Source organism: Zootoca vivipara, chromosome 10 (genome assembly GCF_963506605.1).
Source record: "Zootoca vivipara chromosome 10, rZooViv1.1, whole genome shotgun sequence".
In the NCBI taxonomy this organism is placed as follows: Eukaryota; Metazoa; Chordata; class Lepidosauria; order Squamata; family Lacertidae; genus Zootoca; species Zootoca vivipara.
The window spans coordinates 62,225,689-62,238,665 of NC_083285.1; the positions used below are offsets into that span (position 1 = coordinate 62,225,689).

At 42.5% G+C, this 12,977-nt stretch overlaps 1 protein-coding gene across 11 annotated transcripts in view; it reads right to left on the reverse strand.

Annotated features, from left to right (window-relative positions):
• The window catches only part of CELF2 (CUGBP Elav-like family member 2), a 494,364-nt gene that overhangs the window by 45,079 nt on the left and 436,308 nt on the right, over positions 1-12,977 (reverse strand). For 6 of the 11 annotated variants that reach the window (XM_060279206.1, XM_060279205.1, XM_060279204.1 and 3 more), the window contains 2 exons: positions 8,496-8,654; positions 1,920-1,983 (listed from right to left, as the gene is read on the reverse strand). In XM_060279206.1, coding sequence (XP_060135189.1) covers positions 1,920-1,983; positions 8,496-8,654 — 223 coding nt within the window. Of the gene's footprint in view, positions 1-1,919; positions 1,984-2,097; positions 2,182-8,495; positions 8,655-12,977 lie in introns of all 11 variants that reach the window. The other 5 variants (XM_060279201.1, XM_060279203.1, XM_060279202.1 and 2 more) reach the window with 1 other exon arrangement.

A 12,977-nucleotide genomic window follows, 5' to 3' on the forward strand; every position in this document is an offset into this window, starting at 1 on the left:
CGGATGGCTTCAGCCCTTTCCTGCGTTGCGAGGCTGGAGGAAAGCGCCACTAATTTGCTGATTTAGCCAGAGCATAATTAAAAATAAACTACCACACCAATTTGATGACAATGGGGCTAAGGGAGGGGTTTGTGCTTTTATGAGAAATGTTAAACAAACCATGCAGAGGGTCAGCAAAGAGGCTTCCAACACTTTTGCATGGCAGGCGTAATGCACATCTGTGCTCATTTGTGTGTGCTTATAACACAATCCTCTCACACCATAGTACGGTAGGTTAACCAGCTGGAACAACCTTTTATTAATCACTATACATTGGTTGGGACCCAGGTGGCGCTGTGGTTAAACCACTGAGCCTAGGGCTTGCTGATCAGAAGGTCGGCGGTTCGGATCCCTGTGACGGGGTGAGCTCCCGTTGCTCGGTCCCAGCTCCTGCCAACCTAGCAGTTCAAAAGCACGTCAAAATGCAAGTAGATAAATAGGAACTGCTACAGCGGGAAGGTAAACGGCGTTTCCATGTGCTGTTCTGGTTTGCCAGAAGCGGCTTTGTCATGCTGGCCACATGACCTGGAAGCTATACGCCGGCTCCCTCGGCCAATAATGCGAGATGAGCGCACAACCCCAGAGTCGGTCACGACTGGACCTAATGGTCAGGGGTCCCTTTACCTTTACCTATACATTGGTTACTACCAGCACACAGCCTCATTACTGAGGAGCCATCCGCCTAAATGCCTTTCAAGTTATCCTTTGTCTTTCTTGCTTTCCAGTTACTTTCTCTGGCTTCTTCCCTTCTTCCCCTCCCCGGTCCTGGGCCAAACGATTATGTGCTTTAAAATAAAAACAAAACAAAACTATACCCTGCTTTGTAATGTTGCAGGGTACTTCTTCCAGAAATTCAAAAGGTCTTTCGTTAGTTTCCAGTGGCTTATAAATGGGCACCGGGGCACATGTTCTCAAAAGGTAGGTTCTGTAATTTCAGATGCCCTTAAGAATGTCACAACGTTCTTATACCTGTTTCTTATTACCCGAGACTATCATGAACTTGATTGCACAGAACTCGCAAACACTTTCTCCTCTCCAAATCCAGAGATTCCCTATATGCCATTGATGTCTCTCCCCTACTTGGGTTTTCAGAGCATAGGGAAACTGGGGGACAAGCAATGGTTGGAGGACAGTGCTGCATAGATGAAGTGGAATCCAAGAGGCCGATCCCAGCAAAGCTCTTTTCAACATTGCTTGCTAAGATACAACTTTGGAAACAAAAGGCAACTGACTGCAGAAGATGAAGACATTTCAACCTGATTCAGCACAAGACCCACGATAGGCATTTCTTGCACACCTTGAAGCATAAAGCCATATGCTTAAATTTAAGGTGCTTCCAGACAGAGGCTTAATATTGGAAATGGGTCACAGAGAAGTAACGGACAATAGGTTTTTGTTTTTGTTTTAACTTCACAGGTTTTATTGTGGAAAGCAGGGGTGCCCAAACTTTTTTCAAAGAGGGCCAGATTTGATGAAGTGACCAAAGTTGTTTTTTTGTTTTTTTTTACAGTTTAACCCCAAAGTTCTTGGGGATTTTACCCCAGGACATATACTGCCATGTGGGCCAGATTAAATCAACTGGCGGGCCATATTAGGCCCCCCCCCCGAAATGGACTTTGGACATGCCTGGTGGAAAGAGTAAATTTGGGTGAAATGTTGGTGGTGGGGGTAGCATTTTGATGCTACTGACACCTTCGAACACTGGGAATTTTTTTGCATGTTTGAGCAGTACCCATGCAACTATAAACACCCACGTGGAAGCTCTCTTAAGTGGCTGGATAACCTTAAGACCTAGTGGGAACAGAGCTCAAATGACAAAGAAGCAACACGAAAGGAGGGGGGGGGGAAGGAAATGGATTAACAAGAAAGCTGCAACTCACCAGCCATTTGTTGAATGCCACTGAAGGCACCCAAGTTACTGGAGGAGGTTGCCTGCTGCAGAAGCTGCAAATTAACAACAACAAAAACAATTAATGAGGTTAATACCGCAACAAGTTAAAGATTAAAACAAAATTATCTGAATCAAATTAAATTTGGGATACTTATAGTTTCCTTTACATTTATACAGTCTCTTGCTTCTGCCTGGTGTTGAAATGAAGGTCCCCAGAGTCGATGCTGTAAATCCATATTAATGTCTAATCTCTATTAAGAAACACACAGACACTGGGGAAACTCAATAACATTGCTGCTTTAAAACAATTAATCAATTTACTCTTTTTAACAGCCAGGTGTTAAATCTATTTCAGCCCGACGTAGCGTGACTAATCATTGCCCTCTGCAGTCTAGCAGTTACCATAACTCATCTCTGTCAATCACAGCCTATTTTTTCCACCTCCCCACTTAAAACAGAGGCTTATCGCTTTCGGATCGTTTGTGGTGTATGTTCAGGTGAGAGTGCGCAGCTCTGCTTCATCCAGCCCGTGCTGAATAGTATTTTGGGCACCCCTGAAAGTAAGGAGCCCCTCTTTCTCCCAGAACTGCATTTGCCCAGGCACTCCAAAGAACCCCCACAGAGCACTAAGCGCACACATGCATGCTTACTACCTGACGGCTGCGACATCAGGTGGCGACCTGCATGTGTGAATGGCCCACTAGAGACAGGACACCACAAACAGAACATTTACGGCAATGCAAATGCATTGTTTTTCAATGGATACGATTCACATATACAAGTCGTGCAGTATACAGACATCAAGTGTACAGATATTCAGGCATGTGCAGACCAGGCTCTAGCGACAGATATGCACAGATCCAGACATTCTTAAACCTTGCGATTCCCCGCTGCATATTATACTCTGCTTGGCTGTGTTTATTATTAAATTTAAATCCCGATCTTCCCTCCCAGGGTATTCTACTCATCATGTTCAGCACAACCTTCCCCAAAAGGGATATAGGTACCGCTTGGTCAGGTTTAAGGTGCTGGTTTTGATGTTTAAAGCCCTTTACAGCCTGGGACCCTTGTACCTATGAGACCGCCTCTCTTGGTATGCCCCACGGAGGACCTTAAGGTCCATAAATAGCAACACTCTAGAGATCTCGGGTCCTAAGGAAGTCAGATTAGCCACAACCAGGGCCAGGGCCTTTTCAACACTGGCTCCAGTCTGGTGGAATGCTCTGTCTCATGAGACCAGGGCCCTGCGGGATCTGATTTCTTTCCGCAGGGCCTGTAAGACAGAGTTGTTCCGCCTGGCCTTTGGCTTGGAATCAACTTGATCCCCTCCTCCTCTTCCCTTTTCCTTCTGTGATGGAACCCCTATTTGGGGACTTCCCTGGCTTTTTTTCTGGCCCACGTAGAACCAGTCTGGATAGTTGGCCTTGGTGAAGATTTGACGCCCCCCCCCAAAAAAACACAGTTTTTTATCTGGGCTTCCACTGAAATGAGGCTGCATTTTAAGCTGTATTTTAATCTTGTTTTAAAGTTGTATTTTAATAAATTGTTTTTATACCTGATGTTAGCCGCCCTGGGTGGAGCATAAATAAAATTTATTTATTGTTGTTATTATTATTATTATTATTATTATTATTATTATTATTATTATTTAAAAAGTCATACAAAGTGAGGTGAGGCAACATCTTACACAGGGCCATTGAATCATAGAATTGTAGAACTGGAAGAGACACCATGGGTCATCTAGTCTACCCCCTCGCAATGCATCCCATAGTTTGGAATGTTAAGCTCCATTCATGCCTTCTTCATACACACAGCATTTCCCTGTTGACTGTGGAGCTGGGACAAGCTTTAAGCCCCTTACATTGCAGCTGCGTTTATAATTAAGTGCACATTGCACATGCAATTAATTGCAGAGAAATCCCTACGATTAAGCAAGCACCTACGTGGGTAATAGAGCAGGCATCCCCAAACTGCGGCCCTCCAGATGTTTTGGCCTACAACTTCCATGATCCCTAGCCAACAGGACCAGTGGTCGGGGAAGATGGGAATTGTAGTCCAAAACATCTGGAGGGCCAAAGTTTGGGGATGCCTGGTATAGAGGCTCTGTATGACTGAGACGACTGCACCATCACGGAGAGCTGGTTCATGTGAGCAGATGCATGGGTAGAGGGCTTCCTCTGCAGAAAATCAAGTGCAGCGTGCAATTATTGCAGAAAGTAGCTGTGATATTATGGGGGTTGGAAGTGCAACTTTGCTCCGCTGTCACCATGGAAATGCAGCACACCTGAGTAATGTGTGAATTGGGCTGCTGCCTTTCAAGGTAAGCAAAATTCTTCATCAGGAAGCCGCCTCCTCAGACAATGAAAAGACGATCCCTTACAAAGATACTGCCGATCCATTTTTGCATCTTTTTTTTAACTGGAGCTGCAACTGTCTGTATCAACATAATAAAGGAACATCTGCTGTGATCTGAACCTGGGGAAAAGGAGGATTTTAAAGGAATTCAGCAGAAGACCAAACCATTCTGAGAGGGGCTGCGGGCTTAACTTCACACAGAGCTATGTGTATACCCTGCTTGCATTTCCAATAATAATAATAATAATAATAATAGTAGTAGTAGTAGTTCTGGTTACAGGTAGGTAGCCGTGTTGGTCTGGGTCGAAGTAAAATAAAAAAATTCCTTCAGTAGCACCTTAAAGACCAACTAAGTTTTTATTTTGGTATGAGCTTTCGTGTGCATGCACACTTCTTCAGATAATAATAATAATAATTCAAGTTTCTAGTCCTTACTACTGTGAGGACAGGTTTAAAATGGTTTGGATCCATCCACTCAGTTAGTTGAACTTGGCTCCTATCGAAACCTGTGGGACCAACTTTCTTCACCGATTTCACTTTGAACTAAGTTCAACTAACATAGCCTGGATCCAACGCAATATTTGGATAATGCAAACCTGAGAAGCTAGGGGGATGGAGGAAGGGTGGCTGAGCAGATCTCCAGTGGTTAGGAGCTGGAGGTCCAATATAGGCTTTTTGTGCCTCCCAACACCTGAGAATAAGTTGTGCAAAACGAGGAATGAATGCAAATCTGAATATTGTATTCAGCTCCTCTTGGCATAGAATATAGTTTACCGTACGCAGTGTAGAAATGTGGTTTTATATAAGTGCATATTGCCCTGACTCTATAGCAGGCACCCCCGAACTGTGGCCCTCCAGATGTTTTGGCCTACAACTCCCATGATCCCTAGCTAAGGGGACCAGTGGTCAGGGATGATGGAAACTGTAGTCCAAAACATCTGGAGGGCCGAAGTTTGGGGATGCCTGCTCTATAGCATCCTGGTTGATCCTGTCCTGTCCTGTTGTACTCTGAAGACTCCTTCCCAACACTCCAAATCATGGTTAGGATGATGGGTAGAGAGAGAAAAACATGCACAAAGGAATCACTTCATCAGTTCATACCCAATTATTTAATATAAAGTTTATATGTTAAATGAATGCATATGCAGTACTGTAATGCATACTGCTCAACCATCCTGATTTAAGCTGGACATCCTGGGCACTTCTGATTGGATCTCAGAATGTCCCATTTTTTGGTCCGGTATTCTGGTGAGAGTCAGCTGGGGAGGACCTGGGTGCCTGACCTCTCCCATGCCTTCTGATCCTTCCCTACAAATTCCTTCTTTCCTCAGCTGTTTTTCACTTAGCTAGCTAGGCCTACTTTTGGTTTGGAGTCTAGATGGTGAAGAATAAATTTACAAACAGCCGGGAGGGAATCAGCTCCTCTTCCAAGTAGCAGCATAATCCAGAGGACCATAGGAAACTTCCTTAAACCTGAGTCAGATCACTGGGCCCATCTAGTCTACAATGACTACCAGCAGATTTCCAAGATTTCAGACGGGACATTTCCTGAACCTGAGATGTTCTCTGTGTAAAAGCACTTTCTCTGCCCCTCTGCACAGAATTCTAGAGTTGGAAGGGACCCCGAGAGGCATCCCTTAGTCCAGGCATTGGCAAACTCCAGCCCTCCAGATGTTTGGGACTACAATTCCCATCACCCCTGACCACTGGTCCTGTTAGCTAGGGATGATGGGAATTGTAGTCCTAAACATCTGGAGGGCCGGAGTTTGCCTATGCCTATCTAGTCCATCGCCCTGCAATGCAGGGATCTTTAGCCCAATGTGGGGCTTGAACCCATGACCCTGAGAGTCTCATGCTCTACTGACTGAGCTATCCCATGTCTATTCAGAAGTAAGCCCCACCAAATACAGTGGGCTCACTCCCAGGTAAGTATATACAGTGGTACCTCGACTTACGAAGATGATCCATTCCGCGGTCGTCTTCGTAAGTCGAAGTCTTCGTATGTCGGGCGCGCGCAGCTAAAAGACTTCCAGAGGCTTTGACTTCGGAAGTCGAAGCCTTCGGAAGTCGAGGCATGACTGCATAAGATTTTAGCCTAAGTGCCTTTCTTCTTCCTGCATTAACATTTCTGCCATGGGGCAGACACCTGGTCCATTCATCCAGGTATTGCCTAGTGTGAGTGATGCTGGTTCTCTACTCTAGAGTTTTAAGCATGGGTAGGCAAACTAAGGCCCGGGGGCCGGATCCGGCCCAATCGCCTTCTAAATCCAGCCTGTGGGTGGTCCGGGAATCAGCGTGTTTTTACATGAGTAGAATGTGTCCTTTCATTTAAAATGCATCTCTGGGTTGTTTGTGGGGCATAGGAATTCATTCTTTTTTCTTTTTCTTTTTCAAAATATAGTCCTGCCCCCTGCTGAAAAAGTTTGCTGACCCCAGATCTTAAGCAAAGGTATTTTCCAGTCCTGCTATCTATGATCCAATTAAACCCAGTTGCCAGGGATCAAACCTTCCGCATCTGAGATTTTGCTACTTTGGAGAACCCCTTTGCAGCTAATATTAGGTTGATGTTTTCATGCACACACAGACCCATTCAAATGCATGCAACAGGAACGTGGGCAGGAATTCTGTGTGCAAGAGATAAATAAATACCCCTGCTCAGACTGGACAGGCAAAGGAAGAGTGGTAGCTTTCCTTAGATCTTCTGCAGTTTTGGCAAAAAGTTCCAAAATGTGAACATTTTGCCTTTTTGAACATTATTAATATTTTTAAACTCTGATTTTAAGGTTTGTGATGCATGCATGTTTTGAACCACGTGTTCAAGTGCAAGACATTTAGGATGGCTAAATCCCCACTGCTAAAATAAGGAATCTGCAGCTCAGTGAGGGGCAAATTTCCTCCTTCAAATGCCTCACAGCGAACACTCTTATCCAAATGCATCCATCATTTCATATATCTGCATTACAGAAAGTGAGCAATCTCCCTCCAATCGTTTTTCAAATAAATTTGTCTTTTCCATTTTCCTTACAAAGTGCAAATAAAGTTTTGATCACCAACTTGCTCACCTTCCGCCATGCAAAGGAGACCTTGTGGAGTGAAACAATTTACACTGACATCTGATACTACTCAAGAGTAAGCTTCATTTGAGTTTAGTGAGACTTGTTTCTCAGTAAATATACAGAGAAATGGCAATGTTAGGCTGCAAGGTCTTAGGCACGAACCCCACAGAACTCAACAGGACATTACTCAACTGAGTAGACATCACATAGGATTGTTGCTGTTGGCTTACAGAGCATTTTTGCAAATAGCCATTTTCAGAGGGAACATTACAAAATGAAATGAAACGTACAGGATTTCAAATAGAAGGGGCCTGGATTCCAAAAACTAGCCAGAATTGCACATACAGTATAATTAAGAATGTCAGGGATTTTTCAATTTCTCTGAAAGGTTCATATTCAACTTTCAGGAATATAGTTTTTGGTTTCTGTTTTTTTTATTTTAAAAAAATGAGAGGACTGAAGGAGAGTAGGGTTGCCAGACTCAATAGAGGACAGGACTTCTGTGCCTTTAATTGCCCTGCTCCCTTTTGAGTCTGGAAACCTTAAAGAGAAACCAGCAGACCCTTTGCTTGGAAATTAAACAAAGGGTCTGCTGGTTTCTCTTTAAGGTTTCCAGACTCAAAAGAGAGCAGGGCAATTAAAGGCACAGAAGTCCTGTCCTCTGTTGAGTCTGACAACCCTAAAGGAGAGACATATGCAGAACTGAGTGTTTCAGACAAAACAAAACAAAACAGAACAGAACAAAACAAAACAGAACAAACAAACAAACCACAGCACAAACCACAGTGAACCACACCATATTTGCCATTGAAATAGCACCAGTATCAAATAGATCAGCTCTCTGACACTCACACTCATTACTGCACACCTGAACATACCGCACCTTGAAAAACTGACCATTCACTCAGAATTTCACTTAAGCATCAGCATTTGAAATTCAGATTGTGAAATGTAACCACGTAAATTTGAGAAAATGCATGCGGATCATTTCCCCAAATTTCTCTCCAGCCCTTGCTGCCGTCCTTAACACAGTGCTGTCAATTTACACGACAGCTTAATGAAATAGATATTCCCTGCTATGCTTAAAACATATTCTGCTAAGTATCGCAAGTTTGCTTTGAAAGTGCTCGTAATCAAATTTAATGATTACTTACAGCCAGGTACTGTGGCGTAAGTCCTCCAAGACCTGTGAGATTCCCCCAGGTGGCAGTGTTGAGCTGTTGCATTTGTTGCGCCAGCTGCTGTTGTAAACGTCTCTGCTCCTTGTCCTTTTGGGTATCAGCAAATTTCACGACTATTGGTGAAGAACAGCCCTGCGATTGGACAGATTGGTGGGAAAAAATTCATTCTAGCATACTTTTACATGAGTCTTTTTTCCCCCTGAGGAGTTTCCCCGCCCACAGAACCATCTTGAGATAACCTGTATTAGTTTACTTGATTAAATGACTCATGTAAAGGTTTGCAAATGTTTGGGACTTCTATGCAACCCAGCAGCGAAAGAGGGAATGATTCGGAGCGCTTGATACACCCTGCATTCAATATGGCACTTTTTAATATCTTTTTAGAGACAGTATTAATATATTGTTTAAAGTTAGCATTAGTTGAATTAAAATAGTTTAATTAATTTTAAACTTTGTTTTGAGGAAAAGCTAGTTCTGTTATGTACCGTCGGTTTTGAAGAAGGGAGGGAGGGAGGGAAAGAAGGAAGAACAAGAAAGTTGTAGATTTCTTGTTATACTTGAAAGTTGTAGATTCCTTGTTAAACTTGAACTTGTTTGGGAGGGGGAATCTGATTAATGATCCAGAATAAGACATAGTTGATTGGTGAGATTTTTTTTGCAAAATTCTGAAAGACCATGACATAAATCACAGACTGGGGTTGGGGGGGGGGTGTACCTTTAATTAGGCAAGTAAATAAAGGGGAAACTATGGTTCATGATCCTGGCTTGCTCACTCACCTTAAGAGGTGGGGATCCTGCAGCCCTTGAGATATTGTAGACCCCAGTCAGTCCCAGCCAGCATATCCAGTGGTCAGGAATGCTGACCGTTGTAGACTAGCAAAATTGGGGGGTGGGGGAATAAACTCCAGTCTGTGGTTTAGGCTAACTGGAGTACCCAAGTTCAGATCTATTAGGGAACTCTGGTTGGTTTAAAACCAGAAGTAGATGCCCCCTATCCCATCCTCTGCTATAAAAGAGTGAAGTATAAGGCACAAGCAAGTTTGTTCATGTAAAGCTAAACCACGGTTTAGTGCAGGCATCCGCAAACTTCGGCCCTCCAGATGTTTTGGACTACAATTCCCATCATCCCTGACCACTGGTCCTCTTAGCTAGGGATCACGGGAGTTGTAGGCCAAAACATCTGGAGGGCCGCAGTTTGGGGATGCCTGGTTTAGTGTTATATAGGCTGAAATCCTCCATCCTTTTCCTTGGGCTCTATGCGGTCTCTTTTGGAAGCCTAAGGTTGCAGTCTTAAGCAGTCTTAATGTCAAGTAAACTTTTAAAGGATTTTTTAAGCAACAGACCATCCAAGAGAAGTTCTGTTCTTTCTTTCCACCACCAAACTAAATAGACAAAGCACGCTTTTCTCCGAAGAGCTCCATAGTAGAACAGTGATCAATTTTACGATAAAAAATTATGAGATGAAACTGTGATGATAATTTGCCTTGTGCAGAAGCAACTCAGCGATATGCTGGCGTTCTAATTATTATGTGTAGAAATCGATGGTTTGGGGTGGGTGGGTGCAATCACAACTGTGCGGAAACATCCATTGATTTTAATGGCAATGGATTGCACCCTGGAACAATAGCAGTATGTCTCACAGGATCACATCTGCTTAAATGACTGTAGGGAAATGTTTTTGTTTTCCTGTTTTGGAAGTGGGGTAGAGGACAAGTAAAAATTAAGTGCACACAGGTGATCAAACAATGGTCTGTAAAGATCACTGAGATGTCATCAAGGCATCATCATTGCTTCCGCCAAGCAGTTTAAAGTTTAACGCAAAAATATGTTCTTGAATTCACTATATAAATTGAAGCTGTTCCCCCTCTTTCCCCAGTTTAAATGATAGAATAGGCAACATGGCAAATTTGGATTCTGTTTCATGTCAGATTTTGTAGGAGATACAAGCAGTTTACTGCGTGCTCCCAATACACAGATGAATGAATAAGAACTCTTAAAATCTCTTTCAAACGAAGCAGAAATAAATTTCAAGGACAGGAATATGAGATAGCAGTTCAAGTCTACAGTCTTTCAGCTCTGAGCTCCACATGACAGCCAATATTGTATTTATGAATGCTAACTGGCAGTGAATTGTATAAAACAATATTGCAGCATTCTGTGAATCTATAATCCGACCCCCCCCCCCCCAGTTTGCTTTATATTTCATCAGGGCAGAATTTCAAGAGCACAAACATCACAAAGATTGAAATCATACATAGCATAGTGGCTTCGTATTGGAAAATAATTGTTATTGCCATAATTAATTTGTTCCATGATAAAAAAAATTAAATTAGTTGCCTTCGACTAATGAAATAATTGAGCATAACTTCACATATATATCTGTCTATCACATATATATGCATAGGGAATTAAATAGCAATCTAAGAAGCCATTAACATTTGGGGAAACTTATTCCTATGAACATTTTCATTCTCATCATTTTGGATTTCGTGTTTGCACTGAAAAATACGTTGTGGAGTGTACTGAAGAAGTGAAAATAATGAAATCAGGGACAGAAAATAACATCACTATTTCAGTTCAAACCTGATTGCATAATATATAATCTTCCATTTGAAAAGAATTCTCTTTGCATTAAACATGAAATCAAAGTGCCAGCAGCATTATACTTTCTGGTTGAGTGTCCAGATTTAATATTAGCTATTGAAAGTCAACTCTTTTACCATAATAGTGTTGACATTAATAACCAAGGAAGGGGAAACATAATAGTATATTGACCTAAACCAATATACTCTCCCCCCGTCCCTGCCATCCTATTCACAATCTTAAGATGAGCAGGTATTTCCCCATTTTATAATTTTACAGTTTTTGTTTGCCTCCATCCCATTCATTCTTCCTCTCTGTCAAATCCAGCCTTTGTGCTTTTCCTTTCATCAGTACATGGAAAACCATTCCTGAGCTTTCTTTCAGAAGACATTGGTATACTCTCAGGAGTTCCGCCCATGTCTGAAGATAGTGAAAAAGCAAAAGGAGAATTGACAACTGGAACATTACTTTAAAAATCTGTCTTCAGACATAGATGAAATTCATAAGAACACACCAGGTCTTTAAAAGGCCACGTTAAAAATGGCACCCCATCCCATTCACATTATGTTTTGGCCCAGTTTCCCCCTTGGTTCTGAAATGGCCTTCACCAACCTGCTCACCCTCCAACACTTTGAAGCCAAAATATGGGGTGCCACCTTCTCAGACATATTCCTGTTTTTTAGGGCAAGAGCATGGTGGCCGTTTTGATTATCTTGTACAATTTCGTGCCATGCCCCCCCCCCCCAATGCTTTTGGTAGGCACAACACCCAAAATGTGCATTTTGAGGTGCCACACAAGATTAGAGCCCTGAGAAAAGCATGTTTTTTTTTAGGGGGGGGGATCACACTGTGAAATTGCGAAAAATCACAGCAACCAATATGACAACTATTCTCTCGCAATAAAAAACGGGACGTCCCTTTTCCTCGAGACGCTTGTGGGGTATGAAGCTAGCGCTCCCCAGATTTTCTGGATGATAGCTCCTATCATGCTCAGTCACAGGTGCTGTCTAGGGCTGAAAGGAGTTGTAATCCAAAGTGTCTAAAGGAAGCCAGGATGGCAAATGTTGCTCTAAGAATTAGGGGTTGTATGCAGACTTTGAGGGTGGATGGGACTCTGCAGGGAAGAGGAGAAGAGGGGACATTGTGCTTTGTGGAAGTCTGTTGTGCTTTGATCCTGGGTGGTTACAGGTAACTTAAAAGCCACTTAGGCACATAAGCGGTATATAAATTAATATCAATAAATAAACTTCCATGCTTCTGAGGTTCTAATACATTCCTTTTTCAAATCTTCTCAAACCAGGTTGGGTTCAGGAGCCTCGTTAAATTAGGCCAATATACCCCTCCCCTTTTCTCTCGAGGGAGTATGTAATAAAATGTGTATTGCTAACATGACAAGATTTAGGACACGGAAAAAGAGGGAGGGTGTCTCATTGAACCCAAAGAGGTTTCTTTTTTAAAAAGTTCCTGGGTTTTTTATATCAATGTGTGTGCACAGAAACATATTTCTATTTAAATGCCATTTAATAGTGAAGACAATAGGGCTCCTTTCTGTGGCAGGAGTCACATCTAAAGATGTAGACTCTCAATGCCTTAAAAATGGATAGCACTGGAAAGAAAAACACATTGATTATAAAATATCAAAATAATCTCAACTAAAGTCAGGAGAGATCGGAAAGACAATAGCTTTGCAATGCCAATATCAATATTTCTGGAGAATACAGAAGACAGTGACATTTCCATGCACTTTTATATTTTTCTTTGCTCATTATACAAAGCAGTTCAATGACACAGACACACTGTTGGGATTCATTTTAGTACCCAGCATGCTTTGGGAGAGTAGAGCATTGCAAAGGGGGGGGATATTATTCAAGG